Source organism: Tamandua tetradactyla, chromosome 1 (genome assembly GCF_023851605.1).
Source record: "Tamandua tetradactyla isolate mTamTet1 chromosome 1, mTamTet1.pri, whole genome shotgun sequence".
Lineage (NCBI taxonomy): Eukaryota > Metazoa > Chordata > Mammalia > Pilosa > Myrmecophagidae > Tamandua > Tamandua tetradactyla.
In genome coordinates this window covers 162,548,756-162,565,207 of record NC_135327.1, presented here as the reverse complement: position 1 = coordinate 162,565,207, position 16,452 = coordinate 162,548,756, and the positions used below count along the sequence as shown (strand labels likewise).

General features: G+C 34.6%; 1 protein-coding gene across 4 annotated transcripts in view; it reads right to left on the bottom strand.

Moving 5' to 3' along the window:
- Window positions 1–16,452, bottom strand: part of PTPRZ1 (protein tyrosine phosphatase receptor type Z1) — a 220,614-nt gene that overhangs the window by 89,103 nt on the left and 115,059 nt on the right. For all 4 annotated transcript variants that reach the window (XM_077118719.1, XM_077118786.1, XM_077118848.1 and 1 more), the window contains exons 3-8: window positions 13,747–13,926; window positions 11,748–11,899; window positions 9,479–9,574; window positions 8,201–8,267; window positions 4,494–4,651; window positions 4,202–4,352 (exon numbers count right to left, since the gene is read on the bottom strand). In XM_077118719.1, the coding sequence (XP_076974834.1) occupies window positions 4,202–4,352; window positions 4,494–4,651; window positions 8,201–8,267; window positions 9,479–9,574; window positions 11,748–11,899; window positions 13,747–13,926 (804 nt within the window). The remainder of the gene's footprint in view (window positions 1–4,201; window positions 4,353–4,493; window positions 4,652–8,200; window positions 8,268–9,478; window positions 9,575–11,747; window positions 11,900–13,746; window positions 13,927–16,452) is intronic.

Genomic DNA, 16,452 nt, shown 5'->3' with positions numbered 1-16,452 from the left:
TAGAGGTTCTCCTGGAGTTTATTCTCAAGCATTATATATATAGCCCTTTTTAGTTTACAGTGTACTGGAGTGGCTGGAGGGAAGTACCTGAAACTGTTGAACCATGTTCCAGTAGCTTTGATTTTGAAGAAGACTGTATAACTATATAGCTTTTACACTGTGACTGTGTGATTTTGAAAACCCTGTGTCTGTTGCTCCTTTTATCCAGATGAGTAAAAAAAAAAGGATAATAAATAAAAAAACAGGGGGAGATAAAGGGCAAAAATTGGGTAGATTGAAATTCTGTGGGTATGGGATATATGAGGTTTTATTTTTTAATTTCTTTTTCTGGAGTGCTGTAAATGTTCTAAAAATGATCATGGGATTGTTATTATCACAACAATGTGATCATATTGTGAGCCAGTGATTGTATAATATGGTTGAACTGTACATGTGTAAATATTTCTCAATAAAAATATTTTTAAAAAAAGATGTGAAAAGACTGTGATGATGGGAAATGGGTAGCAGCTGGGACTCTGTGAGGAAAATGACCACAGAAAAGAGTAAAAAATCTGAAGGCCAGAGCTCTGGGACCCAGAAGGGGAGAGTGCACAAGTGGTATGTTTCTATTTGCATAATTTTAGAATAAAAACCTATGACTTTAAAGACATGAAACATTAACAAAAATTAGTATTGGTTTCCAGTATTTGAGTTTATCCAGAGGTCAAATAAAGGACAACACTTTTGAAGGAATGATTTCCACATTTTTATGGTAAGCGTTTTTGGTGAGATGCCATGTTTTGTAGCCCCTTCCCATCACCCCACAACTCTTTAATTAAAATACAAATCATCACAAAATGTTGAGTGTGACTGGGCTTTCTTGAGGAAGCTGGGAGAGGGCTTGCATCAGAATACATACATGGTCAAAATAAATGGACATTTTTATTGTAAAACTAATTTGTGTGTTTTTTTCCGTAAATGTTGCATTTGTAAGTCCATTCAATTTAAATGACTGAGTCTATTTAGAGTTGTTTATTCTAGTTAGCTCTGCAATTTTAATTCTTTTGGAACCAAACTACAGACAGATAGGTGATAAATCATTATATTATTATGATAATCATAACAATGTTGATGTGAAATTCTCTAATGTTTTATACATGTGGCCCAGGGGAATAAGATTGATAGTTCTGCTCAAGAAAACTGGACTCCTTATTTTAAAAGTTCTAACATATATCCATGTAACACAAAAACACGAAGTAGTTTAGAAAGTGTTTTTTTATTTGACCTTATAGGAACAAAATAGTCAAAATCCAATACTACTTTTTATTCAAGTTTCACATCCTTAAGGTTATAATTTTTGAGTCTAAAATTATGGAAGCCCAAAAATGACATTCCTCCATAAATAAGAAACATAGTTGAGAGCGTTGGAAGGCTCTGGCAACAGAGAGAGAAAGGTACAAATACTGACTTCTGTACTATTTAGCTGTGTGAACTTGGGCAAGCCAATTCATCTCAGCTTCCTAATATTTAAAATGAGGAAAATAAAGCTGACTTAACAAGAATGATGTGAGGTTTAAATCAAATAGCCTTTGGCACAAAGCCTGGTAGAGAAGGGTTATACAATACATAGTAGCCATTGCCGTTTTAGTTGTTATTACTTTGAGCTTTCATCACTTAACTGTGTAAATAACAGTGTTCTACATTAAGTCAGAACTACATTCAGGTTTACTCGTTAAGCAGTGTAAGAGGCAGCCAACCAGCCTGGATAATCTGCCATGTTTTTGTTAAATGGAAATGGATTCTCTCAGTCACTCAGTGAATATTTAGCAAATGGTAGTTTTACTTGTGCTCAGCAATACAGTTAAAAGATACAAGACTTAGTTACTTCTTTCAGGGGGATCAGAGTCCTTTAGGGAGACCAACAAGTAAATAGACAGTTATTATAATATGGCAACTGCTATGAATTACGGATGCATAGAACAATATAGGAGCACATGGGCACACTGTACAAGTACAGATGGTGCATCATTTGCCTCGTACTCTATGGATATGGCGACTCCTGGAGTGTACAGTCTTGTGCCTGGGCCAAAGCCAGATTTTGTGGGGAGAGGAGTAGAGTCACAGATGGCTTCCCAGAGGATGCAGTGCTCTACTTGTGTCTTGAAGAACGAGGAAGAGGCAAGCAAGGGAGGATAACAGGGAAGGAAATACAGTGTAAGGGAAAGAGATGCAACCTGGGTGAAAGCAGTCTTCTATTTTCAGGGGACTTCATGGTGTTCAGTGTGAGAGAAGGAAGAATAAGTACTAAGTATCAAGTACTAAGACTAGTACTTGAAATGGCAATGACAAACAGCTTGGATTTTGTTCTAAAAGCAATGGAGAGCCATAGAAGGATTTTAAACAAAATAAAATAGTCAAAAGCACACGATAAAAATAATCACAATTAATTAGTTTAGTGTATTGTATTTTAGAAAAGGAATTGTTTAATTGATTCTTTTTTTCAATCAATCATCTATTATTTACCAGATAGGATGTTATAGTATTTAGTGTTGCTGGTAGAAATATAATTAAATGTCCTCAAATTGAGGCAATTTAATTTGAAACTAAATGACATTAAATGCAGCTATTCATCACTGTTGTTTCTCTTGTACTTTATTCTCCATTAAAGGATAAACATTTCTCACAAATATCACATTAAAATTTTAAAAGAATAGTGTTTTCATGTCTTCTCTTCAAAAGACGTAAATTTATACCTCATAAACAATTAACTGAAGGGCTGAGATCAAAGAAGACCAAGTACTTAGAAATGTTTTAAGTCCCTCAAACAAGGGCCATTTCACCAGTTCTTTCATGAACCAATAGACCTTCAACATAGACTAAAAAGGACAAATCAGATGATGCATCTTATCTTGTCTGCTGGACATTTTAAAAGTCTTCTGACAGCTGTGTCAGCTTTGTAATGGCCTAAAGGATACCATATTTTGTGTTTGCCATCCTGCCTAGCTGGGAGTTTCCTTTTGCATGACCACTCCAGTTAGCCCTGGCTGAAAAGAGCCTCCCTTGACTTGTCCAAATGGTCCTTGCAGTTTCTTCTCCAAATGGCCCCTTGTCCCTCTGTAACATAGTTTACTAATAAGGCTTGTATCTCCATATGGCTTGGATGATAAGAAGCTGCCCTCAGCTTCTCCAAAGGGCCCTTGCTGCTTCTACTTTTTGCACGATATAGTTTGAAATTTTCAATCCCCAGTATCCACAGAAAAGCCATACCCCTCTCCCCTGGGTTACAGTAAAGGAAAGAGTGTGGGACCCACGTGTGCTTCTTCCTGTGCCTTTCTGAACTGACCTGATCTTTGCAGAAGGGGCCAGGTTAGGTAAACTCAGAGTCCATCTGCAGCCCTCATTTTCCCCTGGCCCCTTCCAGGGCCTCTGATTTAACAAAGCTGTGTTTTTAGGCATTCTCCACCACTTGGCCGTATGTGCTTGCATCTCATCACCCACGAACTCACCTATAATATCCAAAACAAGCTTCCAAAGACAGAGAGAGGGCACTCCAGAGATTTCTCTGGCATTGCCTCTATTGGTTGGGCCTGACAAGAAAAACTTCTGCCCCCCATCCCAAGGACGGAACTGGAAAAAAAGCTCATTTTTAAAATTCATTAATAACTCAGTGCATTTATTTTCAATAGCAACCAGGTGCTAGGTTCTTCCCTTGGAACTGCTAACACAAAAATGAATATTTTAAAATTCAAGTCATGTATCAAAATTCAGCTCAACTGCTGTTCTCCCATGGAGGTTCCCTGGTGACCACAACCAGAAAAGATCTCCCAAGCTCTGGACACCTCAGCTCCTTATTTCTCTTCTTTTATAGCTCCGAGATTAGACAAAATAAAGACAATTTGAAAGTGAATGTGGAACTGTGCATCTGGCTTTGTCACCTATTTTTATGTACTTTGGAACAACAACTTTTCCTTACTGAACTGTTTTTCTCATCTGTAAAATGGGGTTATTTGTATAGGGAAGGACAGACTGTTTTTTAAATTGACATTCACATAAATGGTAACTGAGATTCAGAGGTGTTAAATAGCTTAATAAAAAAATCATAAAACTAATAATAAAAATATTTTTAAAAATCAAAATTCAGTACTCATTCTATTATACCACAATTATCCCTTATAATAGTGAATCTGTAAGGGTTGTACAAAAATTATATTTCAATACATACCTGCTTCGTGAATCTCTTCTTTTCCAGTATATGAGGAAAATACCTGCCTGGAGAACTTGTACTGTTGGTCTCGAAAATTATTTTGCAAGTAGTCCATTAGCATGACATAACCAGACTGTTGCATTGTAAGAACTTCACAAAAGACAGCCAACTGAAAGAAGAACAAACAATTTAACATACCTGCTCCAAGTGCATCAGTAAATGCCTTTAGATATTTCTGAGGTAAAACTAGAAAATAATTCATTTAAAAATTGTTTCAAATTATTTCATTTGTTCGAATTTCCATGATTACCTGGCTTTCAGAGATGCTAACTCTATCTTTAAAAACAATCCAGTCAACAGTGTCTGTGCAGGGAGGAGATGTCAAGGAGCCATTGTAAGTATAATACTTGTCCGTCGAATTTGGCAGAAGGTTCAGCAATATAAATGGTTCTAACGCAGCCTGTTTACCTACAAAAGAATAATAGAAATCTCAACTGGAATTCCAACACTGGAAGTGAACTGTTCAAAGAGTCTATGAAACAAACATTTTGTTGGGCATTTATGAACTGAAAATTTTTTTAAAAATTAGATACATTTCCAATGTGGCTCATAATCTGGTATTGTCAAAATTTTCTTACATATATCATTATATGTCTCAGATTTTGTAACTGTAACACAAGCAAAACTTGGGAGAGATCATTCTGTATAACAAAGATATTTAAAAGTCATGATATTTAGAAAAGTCATATGATCATCTCGATAGATACAGAAAAAACATTTGATGAGAAACAAATTTCATTAAAAAAAAACAAAATTTCTTAACAAATTGAGAATAGAGGAAACTTTCTTATTCAGATGAAGATTCCCTTCAAAAGTCAATAATAAATAACCTATTTAAGGATGACTTATTAACAGCATTTCCCTGGAGATCGAGGAGACAAGGATACCCTGATAGCACCACATGTATATGCTGAACAGGAGGACCTGACAAGTGCAATAAAATAAGGAAAAGAAACAAAAGTCATAAGGACTGGAGAGAAAGAAATAATACCAATGCTATTTGCAGATAACTGATTGTGCATGAGATTGGAAAGACTTTAATAAGTGAATGACTTTAACCAAATGACTTTAAAAGTCATCATACACAAAAACCAGTTATATTTCTATTTACCAGTACTAAATAATAGAAAATGAAATTTAAATGTCATTTACAATAGAAACAAAAATATCAAATATTTAAAAATAAATCTAATTACATTTACATTGCAAATTATAAAATATTCTAAAAGAATTAAATAAGACCTTAACACATGGGAAATAATATGTTAAGGATTGAAAGAATCAGTACAAGGGTGCCAATTTTCCCCAAATCGATATACAGATTCAATGAAATCCTAATCAAAATTCTAGGCAGGGTTTGTGCACATGTGTGTGCATGTGTGAGTGTGCACGTGTGGACTGACATGTTCATTGTAAAACTGAAATGGAAATACAAAAGAAAAATTAAAACAATCTTGAACAATAACAAAACTGAAGAACTTCAACTAGCAGGTAGCAAGAACTATTATAAGGCTGCAGAAATCATGACAGTGAGGTATTTGTGCAAAGATAAGCAAAGAGATGAATGGAAGGGAATAGAGAGTCCAGACCCACACGTGTATGGTCACTAGATAAACAGTGCACAATAAATCAGATATCATCAAGGAAAACAGTGACTCTTGATTTCCTACTTTACACTATAAACAAAATTAGTTCTAAATAGATTGTAGACCTAACTGTAAAGGAATTATAAAACCGTTAGAGGAAAACATAGAATATTATCTTCATAATCTTTGGGTAGGTTGAGATTTCTTAAATAGTATACAAAAAGTACTAAACATATAGAGAAGAATGAGAAGTTTTATTACAGCATAATCAGAGAGTAAAAAGGCATTTTAAAAAGTGGGAGGTATTCTCTGGATACAAGTTATTTGTTTCAGAGAGAATGTTTACAAAAAAATTGGTACAGATTTCATGAGTGGTCCATCTAGTCTTACACAACCCTGAAACAATCCAATTATATATCTCTCTCCTTGCATTTTGCATCTTCCCAATAGGAATTACCATATTCTGCCTTGGCCAAATATTTAGTTATTTCTGTACCAGCCCTCAGCCATATATAGTGTACCAGCAAGACCTGTGTCAAACTAATTCCACACTCCCCACCAGCCCACTTGCCCCTCTGCCACTACCTCACCATGGCATGTCCTTTGTCCTGACATGTTTCATCCCTGAAAACAATTTAGTCTCATCTGAGTGAAGTGGCACAGGGCAGAGCCATGGTTTCACTTATTAGAATGATCTGGGGAACTTTAAAAAAATACCAATGCTCCAGACCTTGTGAACTAAAATCCCAACGAAGGCAGGTCCTGTCCAGAGATCCTCAAAGAAAAACTAATTTATTTCTATTTAAAATTGATTACTAAATTTAAAATTTTCTGCAATACAGAAATTTCCTAAGGAATGAGGAGTGCTGTTAATAAAGTTAGGAATATATGCTTGCAGTTTGACTTTAAGATGAACTCTTAGAAATAAAGACCTATTTCAATTGATTCTTATCATGCAGATACAACCTGTCTCCAGCGAGTCCAAGAGATCATTAGTTCTGCTTTCAAATTGAGAGCCAGGATATAGGCAGAATAATATGATTAGGGAAACAATATTCTCAGGGACTATATTTTGCGGCAGCCTTGGCTTGATTAAGCACTTCCCTCAATGGTTTGCATATAATAGATATTGAAAATATGACTTTAATTAAAGAAGATGATCAAATTTATTCTTAAACTCATATGAGCAACCTACTCTAGAGAATCCCAGAAAAAACCGTAGAAGCCTTGAGAGAAAGTGGCTGAAGTCTCAGAGTTGCGCAGGTCAGGATGAACAATCTAGGGTTCACATCACTTCCATTCCTACAGGCTTGTACAAGGCCTGGGAACATCCAGAACTCATATCAGACACAAATATTATCTGTAGGAATTCAAACTAGCTGCCTTCTTTCAGTTTGGCTAAATGAGGGGAACATTAAGCATGGTTTCTGGCAGTCAGCGTTGAATTTTTCAATTTAGGTGGATGGAAGGAGATAACAGCTTTATCATGCATTTCATTGCACCTTTCAAAAAATAAAAAATAAAGCTAGCTGCCTGGCAGGAGCTCGCATCTTCCTGACTTAAGTTTGGTCAAATCAGATCCTCACAAGTAATTGACAAAGATGAGTCAATCCTAGGCCACACTTCTGCTTTCAAGGAAAGGATATATATGAGTCTTGCTTCTAATTTCAAATTTTGTAGCTTCCAGGAGAGGAATAATCCTCATTTTATCGGTAACTCAAGGGCAGCTTGGATACTCTATGTGTGGGCATTTAATAAAAATAAAATAACAATAATAAGAGGATTGCAGTCTATTGACAATGTTGTCAAAAACATATGCTGTGATAAATTACAAGATCCATGAGATACCAGGCAGAACAAATCAAGGCATTTTTCATTTTACTATGTAAACATTCACTGTCTTCCAAAAATCTTATCTCTTCACATTGCTAAAGCAAAGGATTTGGCAAGGAAACGACCAGGAAATAAATTATAACTTGAGCTACAATTCCTTCTCCATTTTAAAATATGGTTTTCATAAACTTATCTGGTATCAGTTTAGAAATGAGTCTTTAAAGGATGCACAATGCAAAGACAGAATAGATAACTACATTTTACACGCATGTGAGAATTAGATTATTTTTCAAGAATAAAATTAGAAAACTTCAATTTCCTACTACATTAACATTTTATGATTTTTATGCAACAAAATTTCTGAAAAATTGTTCTCTATTTAATGAGAAATGTAAAAATTGTCAAGTCTGATAAGTGGGAGATTGTTCCTCATTAAATATGCTTTCACTTCCTCCTTTTGGAACATTTGTAATACTGTAAAAACTCATATGCATTCAAAGTTGAATCTTACAGAAGAATATTCCTCTGAGTAACTTACCAAAACGACTAACTCTCTCGACCCCATCAATAATTGCTTTGTAATCCAAATTTTCTTCTATTCCAACCTGTAAAAGAAAAGTGATATTCTAAAAACCAGACAAAATATTTTATTAACTGTTCAAAGAAAATGTAAAGACCAATGAATTCCACTTTACATGTTCGAAAGTAAAGTGCGCCAAATGAACAATTTTTTCTCATCAAGGTGGAAACAATACAAAAAAAGAAAAACTAGAATGCTTTCAAATTTTCCATTAAAAAAGGAAATTATAAAATGCTATGATTTAAAATACTGCATGGTCTCACTAATACGAACTAACTATAATGAGCAAACTCGGGAGAGTTAAATTTGACAACACAGGTTATCAGGAGATAGAAGGAGGGAAGAGATTGGACATTCAATGCTTAAGGAGTACAGTATATTTAACAAGATTGATTGTAAAGGTTCAGAAATGGGTGGCACAATTCTGTGTGATGACAGCACAATATTATAAGCATAATGAAAAACATGTGTGAATATGGTTAAGAGAGAAAGGCTAGGGACATGTATGGCATCAGAAAGATAAAAGGAAGGAAAGATAAAAGATAAAAACCAGGACTGTATAACTTAACGAAATCCAGAGTAGACAATGATGGGGATTAATTGTATAAAGATAAGAGAGTTCTTACATAAACTAGAACAAACATACATCATTATTGGAAGGTGTTAATAATACAGTGTTACATGGGAAAAACACAATTAATGAAAGCTAAGGTCTACAGTTAATAGTAAAATTGTAATAGTCTTTCATTAATTGTAACAAAGATACTATACCAAAGCTAAATGTCAATAACAGGGAGATATGAGGGGCATGGAAATTTTTTCTTCAGAAGAAATGAGAATGTTTTCATATTGGCTGTGGTGGTGAATGCATAACTTTGTGATTATACCAAGAGCCATTTACTGTACACTTAGGATGGGTAGTATGGTGTGTGAATTAAACTTTTTAAAAATAAAAATAAAAATTTTTTTTAAAAGTTGTAATTTAGACTTACTGCTATGTAATTATGATGCTCTGCATGTACAAATAATGTGGATTCATAAAACCCAATTAATGAGTACAAGACTCCTCTTTTGAACCCACCAGTCAAAGGGTAGTTCTCTCTGAAAATGAAGACCAGTGGTTATTGCAATTGTGAACTCTTTTGTTTGTTAGAAAGTGTATCTTGACACTTCACATCAATATTTCATATGAACAGAAAAATAATTAAGTTAGTGTTTAATCAAATATAATATTACCTCAAATAAAATGGATAAAGCTCTTAACTTCCCTTTTCCTTTAAGGACTTCTTCAAAACTTGAAAACCGGTCCGCATCAAAGCAGTAGATTTGCATCTATAACAATGACAGCTTTATTATAAACAAAGAATTTATAAACATCAGCAGACTTAATAAAATAATTGACTAATTCAATAAATTATGTTTGAAAAAGCCTATAATTGCATAACCCTATTTCCTATGTAGATTCAAAGTATTTTATCACTATTATCTAATGATAGCAAATATAGTTGCATATTTGCTATCATTATTATATTTGCTATCATTTACCATCCCTCAATGAGGAGAGAAACACAAATCATCAGGAATAAAGTTTAATTTTCACACATAAATTTTTAGATATACCTAGAACCCAAATACCACTTTAAGATAAGCAGGGGACACTGAAATAACAATTTGCTAGAGTAATATCTTGGCCCTCCAATGTTATTCTGTTATTTTGCTGGCATTCTTTCAAATATTGGTTTCATTCTTTCTTGAATTTATATGCCTTTCTTGATGATTCTGACTTGCCATTTCTGGACATTATCATACTGTACAATATTAATAGAAAAACTCTTAAGAACACTGCTTCTATTTGAATATACCGCAAGAGTTTAAGTTGCATGTTTCAAGTCTCCTCTCCTCAAGTGAGGCTGGCCTTTATTAATTTCTGCTTCATTCCACATATCTGTCTATAATAGCCTCTTTCCTTACTTACAGTTGGTGCTTCTCATGTCATGAGCTTGCAAATCAGGCAAATCAGCTATTCAGAAGCATAATTAAATAGACTATAAAACCTGTCAGAACATTGAAGTGTGATGAGTATCATGATAGGGGAAACAGAAAGTAGGAAGCAGAGGATGGCAGTGGCTACAGCCTTCGATGGGTCACCAAGCCTTTTCAGAGAGATGATTTCTAAGCTGCCATGAAGGAAGAGCTAATTTTGGCCAGGTGAAAGGTGGAAGAGACAGATACATGTTCATCAGAAGAAACAGTTTGGGAAAAGCCTACTGGCAGGAAAGTATAAGAAATATGGGAAGCTGAAAGCAGTCGGTTGTGATTTCAACTGGGCCCACCTGAGGGAAGAGGCAAGCAATGAAGCTGAGACAGATTGGACATCAAGACTGGAGAGAGGAACATCAGTCAAAAGGACATATCACAATCTAAGTAAGAGCCAATGGTGGTTTGAACATCTTCTGACCTCCCACAATATTTAGAGCAGAATTTAGAAGATTTGGATACCAGATGTGGGAGACCAGATAAATGAGCAAGTCAATGATGACTCTTCCTACATGCTTAATTACAAGAGGGTGTTTTAAAAACAAGCAACAAACAAACAAAAAATACCTTTGTGAGAGGACTTGAGAAATCTTGAAAAATAAATATGTAAGAGGTTTAATGTGTAGATAATGTATCATTTTTTTTTGGTTGCTCAGTCTTTTTTTTGGTTAGGTTTTTTAAGTTCTTGATTTTTCATCTTTGTTTAAATAACTACTACTGTTAGACTGCTGAGTGCCCCAAAAGAAAAATGTTGTTTGTTTTAATGAGTTGCTTTTTCTTTGATAAACCCAACTTGATAAATGTAATTTTCCTGAAATATATATAATACAGAAAAGACCTAAATTATAAGTCACAAATTTGAAAGCGGTTATATATTTTAAAAAGGTGTTTTAATCTTTAAAAGAGAATCACCCTACCCTTATTTTTATCATCAATAACTATTTCAGATTATAAAAGCAATGCAGTTTCATGAATTATAATTTAGAAAATATAGGAAACTATTTAAAGGAGAAAATAAGTCACCTGTAATTCAGAGATAATTACTGTTAACATCTTCAATTATTTTTATAAGAGTAATAATCCATCCTCTCATTTGATCCTCACCATAACTTTATAAGGTAGGCACTACTCTTACTATGTTCATTTTACAGAAGATAAAAAAGAAGCTCAGGTGAGTTAGGTAATTTGTATAATGTCATGTCATACAACTAATAGCCAAAGGGTGGAGCCAAGATTCAAACTTAGGTCTATTTGACTCGGACTCTTCACATTCACTATTTAATTAATTTCAGCAGGGGGTGGAAAATCAAAGATGGCTCTTAGTCTAGTGAGGAAAACAGATATTAATCAAGTTATAAAAAATATAAAGTATAAATTATAAAATCTGAGTTATGCATTAATCAAATTATACACTAAATAAAACACGATTTAGAAAACGAAATAGCAACCAGTGGAACTACTGACTTACTTCAAGTGGAAATTTTTGTCCTTCTAAACTATGTTCTGATCCATCAGATGACATATTGCATTTTCCCCAGTGAAAAGTTATCTTGCTTGCTTTGAACACAATTTCTGAAACTCCTCCACTGAGACGGTAATCATTAGTGAGATTAATTTCAACTAAAAACAAAAACAAAACCAACAATAAAATTGCATCTACATTTCTGAAAATCAAAATTACAAATTTCAATGAAATTCCCTCCTATTTAAGTTACACTAACAAAATAATTTATTTGAAAAATTAAAAAAAAATTGTTGCCATTTTGGAAGTTGGACTTTGTAGTTCCTTATAATATACCTAATATATCTCCACAAAAGTGAACCAAACCAAATTCTGTAACTGCTGTGAGGCCCTAAGCAGAAGACAGCTAGTCCACCTTCCCTGCTTTGTGGTGGTGTCCTGAGGTTGCCATTTCTCCAAAGATCTGCTTCTCTAAAGAATCTGATGGTAGAGAAGGGAAAGAGTGAAGTGTGAAGGAACAGAGGAGCAGAAAGAAGACAAGTCTTCTGGCAGTGCTCACCACCTCCCATCAGCTTATTTCTGCTCTTGAACAGGTTTCTACTTTCTTCACTCATCTTTATCTATCCAAACATTATCCCAAGCTTTATCAAGCTCGAACATCCTGAACCTCTGTCCCAGGCTGTGTCAAAGGCAGGTGGGAAAAATCCATTCTTACCGAAGGGGTTAGTCATATCATGTTTGAACTCTGAGCTGTAACCATCAGAATCTTAAACTCCCCAATTTGAGTCCCACAGCAGACTTTATTGATTGCATTTTATAAGTCTTCTGGGGATTAATGATTCTTGGGAGGGCCTAATGCAAGATGTTGGTTATCTTTGGACAGATTTAAATAGTCTTTGTTGCATTAGGCTGAAATGACTGTTGGCATCAGGAATCCAACATGTTGGCCAGCCAGCCAAGGATATAACTTTCCATTAATTATAACAATAATGATAACAATAATAATGGTACCAATGACGGTAAACATTTGTTCATCATTTACAATGTTCTATGCACTAAATTTAATGCTTTACATGCACTAACCATTTGACCCTCTCATCACCCTAGGAGGTAGATACAATTATGATCCCTACTTTACAGATAAGGAAATTGAACCACAAAGAGGTTAAGTAACTTGCTCAAGACCCCATACTTATAACTTAAAGAGCCCGCAATGAGCACAAGCAGTGTGTCTCCAAAATATTTTAGACTCATGCTTTTTAAAATGTGGAATATAATAGCACAGTTCAAAGGCTTACTCACACTCTACCAAGAAAAATAAAGCAGAGATTACATGCCTCACTGCCTTGTTCAATGGTCAAAACCTTCAAGACTGGTAAAGTAAATGTCAAGATTTGGGACAATATATTTTTACGTATTTAACTAATACTATAATGTAATAATAATTATCTTTGCTTATTCAACAAGTACTTACTGCATGCTTATTATGTTTCAGGTACTGATATAGAAAAAAATCCTTTTCTCTCAGAATTCAAAATTAAATTATTACATTAAAATATCAATTATAGTCTTTCTTTTTTCATATCCAGATATTGAATACAGCATGTAACTGAGAAAACGAGATGAAACTATGATACCAAGAAAAGGAAATCCTGATTGGCTAAATAACTGCCCAGTGATGGAGTTATTAACTCACAAAAGCTTTATGATTACACTATCTTTATCACACCTTCTTGTGAAGGCACCATTATTATTATATTTATCTTTAATAACTGCAAATTACTGGAGAATAGGAATGATATAGTGACTTTGGCCATTTTTTTGGTACAGATTTTCAAAATATTGTCTATATTTCCAGTTTTCTCTGCTTATTTGGTTTCTTTTACCTATAGCTTCTTTCCAGTTTATATTAAGCCATTCAAAGGAAAATGAGAAAAAACTAATGTAAACATACACTAGTTTCATAAAACATGTTAAAGGAACAAACAGAATGCAAATATTTTACCTGTTTTCCCAGTGTTATGAATGAATGTGTTTTCCAAAGATGTTTTATCCCAACCTTGAAATTTAAGTTTCTTAAGATTCACATTTACTTGTGTAAGATCTTCATCTATGTTGATAGGTGATTGTTTGGGGCTATTACATGCTGGATATTTCTTTCCCCAATTTTTTTGATTCAGTGCTCCTAGGAAAAGAAAGGGTAAGATGTTAGCCTCTTAAATTATCATGTAAAAACTAAATTTTATATTAATCTATTATATTAATACATTAAATAAAAATAGATACAATAGAGACATCTTTGAACTAATTCATAAAATAAATACATTTAGTCTTGGATTCAGGGTTTTAATATGATGCATTATAATAAATATATTTATTTCAAATTTTAAAAATGTATTTATTTTAAATACATTAAAATAAATACATTTAGCCTTGGATTCAGAAAAGAGGACTATCTAAAAACCACCCAAAGTGCAGAGTTCACCAAGAGTTTTGTTTGGCTATCACTCTTCCAAATCAGCAGAAAGACTAATTATTCGATAAGCCCAGGATTCAAGATTGAAAGGTACCTAGATGATAAGAGTTAAGTTCTAACTTCCTCAGCATTCTCATGGGGTAGTGGAGACCTTCTTTTGCCCCCTATCATCAGATGATTTGGTTTATTCTCCAACTATTCAGGTCTTGTTAATAAAAAGCTATCTATCCCTCCCACACTGCCCCCACCTGTATTTTTTTTTTCCTGGTGTTAAGACCTCCAAGGTTTTATTGTCTATTGTTTTAAAACAATGAAAACCAAATAGGATTTTCTATAAGATATTTTTCTCAAAGTGAAATGAATTTTCCCGTTTCACAGGATGGACAGTCTTCTAAACCAAAACTGCTCTACATTTGTTTTAATTTCATCCCTTCCTGAAACCATGATCCATCTCTCATATCATTATTTCACTCGATATTAACTTAGAATTCACTGTTTGAGAGGCACATTTTAATTAGTTCTGTTAAAATCCATGAAATGCTGCTTTTCTTACCAAAAACGGGCATGGGTAAGGCCCACATTTTACATGATGATATTCAGGGAAATTGTAAGTAAACATAGCCTTTTTTACCACCCTGATCTATGCTGTCTTCTTTTGCAAACTCACTTTAATGGCCACCTCTCATAATGTAACAAAGTTAACTTTGCATAATTTATCCCCAAAAAAGAATGATAGTTATATCACAAATCCACCTATGTAGCCAGGGAAAATTAGGTAATTCATCTCATAGTGGGTATTCACCAAAATCAACAGGTGCTGAAGACTTACTTTATTTTAAAATCTAGCTCTATTCCTAAAGAGTACTTGGGTACAATATGCTTTAAATATGCACAGTGATTCAATGATTTGGCTTCTAGGGCACAACTTTAATGTTATGTTGATATCACTGTAAAGAATACTGGCATGGGGACAATAAAACATGGCCTATTTTAATGTCAATTGAAGAGAAGTTTCAATTGAAGAGAAAGAAACTGCAGCATATAATCAATAAGGTTCTTCTTATTAAATTTTTTAATACAGTGCAATAAATTCCAAGGACACTCAAGAGTCACACTGTTGTGGTGCACAGAAACATAAAATTTTATGCCTCCACTAACACTGTATATGATTTATAAACCTGTTATTTTCCATAGCATTTAGTGATCATCTCTCTTGGGTCTATTAGCCACCTCAAACTTGGCATATCCAAAACTGAACTCTTGATTTCTGCTCTGAGACAAACTCCTCGTATAGTCTTTGCCATCTCAACTTGGGAATCATCCTGATGCCTCTGTTCCTCCTTCAGCAAACCCTTCAATCTTTTTGAGTGAACCTTCAAAATATATCCCTGAACAGACTATTTCCCATCTCTACTACTACCGCTCCAGCCCATGTCACTGTCATCGCTTGCCTACAGCCTTTCTGCACCACAAGCAGCATTAATCACTTAGGAGATCATTAAGAGTGTCAGGTCTACCTGTAGTCTTACTAAGCCAGAATGGGCATTTTCACATGATGCTCAGGAGATTCACATGCACATGTGGGAAGTATTGGCCTAGACACTCAGTGCCTTTTCTGTGATCTCAGGCTTCCTCTCATGACCTTTCTATGATTTTGTTCTCTCTTTATGTGATAGACAGAATCTGAAATGTCTCTCTGCCTCCCAAATTCCACCTCCTGTGCACACCTCTATCTAATCCCCTCTCCTTGGTTGTAGGCTGAACCTAAGAATATTATGGATATTCACTCTCTTTATTAAGTTATATTATACAGCAAAAGTGATGGGGTAATGACTCCTGTGATTATGTTACATTATAAAAGGCTCTGTCTTAGACCTTCAAAGTGTGAGAGATTCTCCTGCTGACCTTGAAGAAGCAAGCAGCCAGGCTGTGAAAGGGCCACATGGCTAAGAATCAATAGCAGCCTCTCGGAGCTGAGAATACCCCAGGAAGCCAGTCTGCAAGAAAACGGGAACCTCAGTCCAACAACCTCAAGGAAGTAAATTCTGTCAACAGCCTGAATGAACGAGGGAAGGAGTTCTGAGGTTTACATGTCAATGTAGCCCAGCTAGCAACCTGATTTCAGTCTGTGTGAGATCCTGAGCAGAGAACCCAGCTAATCTACCCCTCTCCTCCTTGACTCCTGACCCAAGGAAACTGTAAGATAAATGTGCATTGTTCTAAGCTGCTAAATTT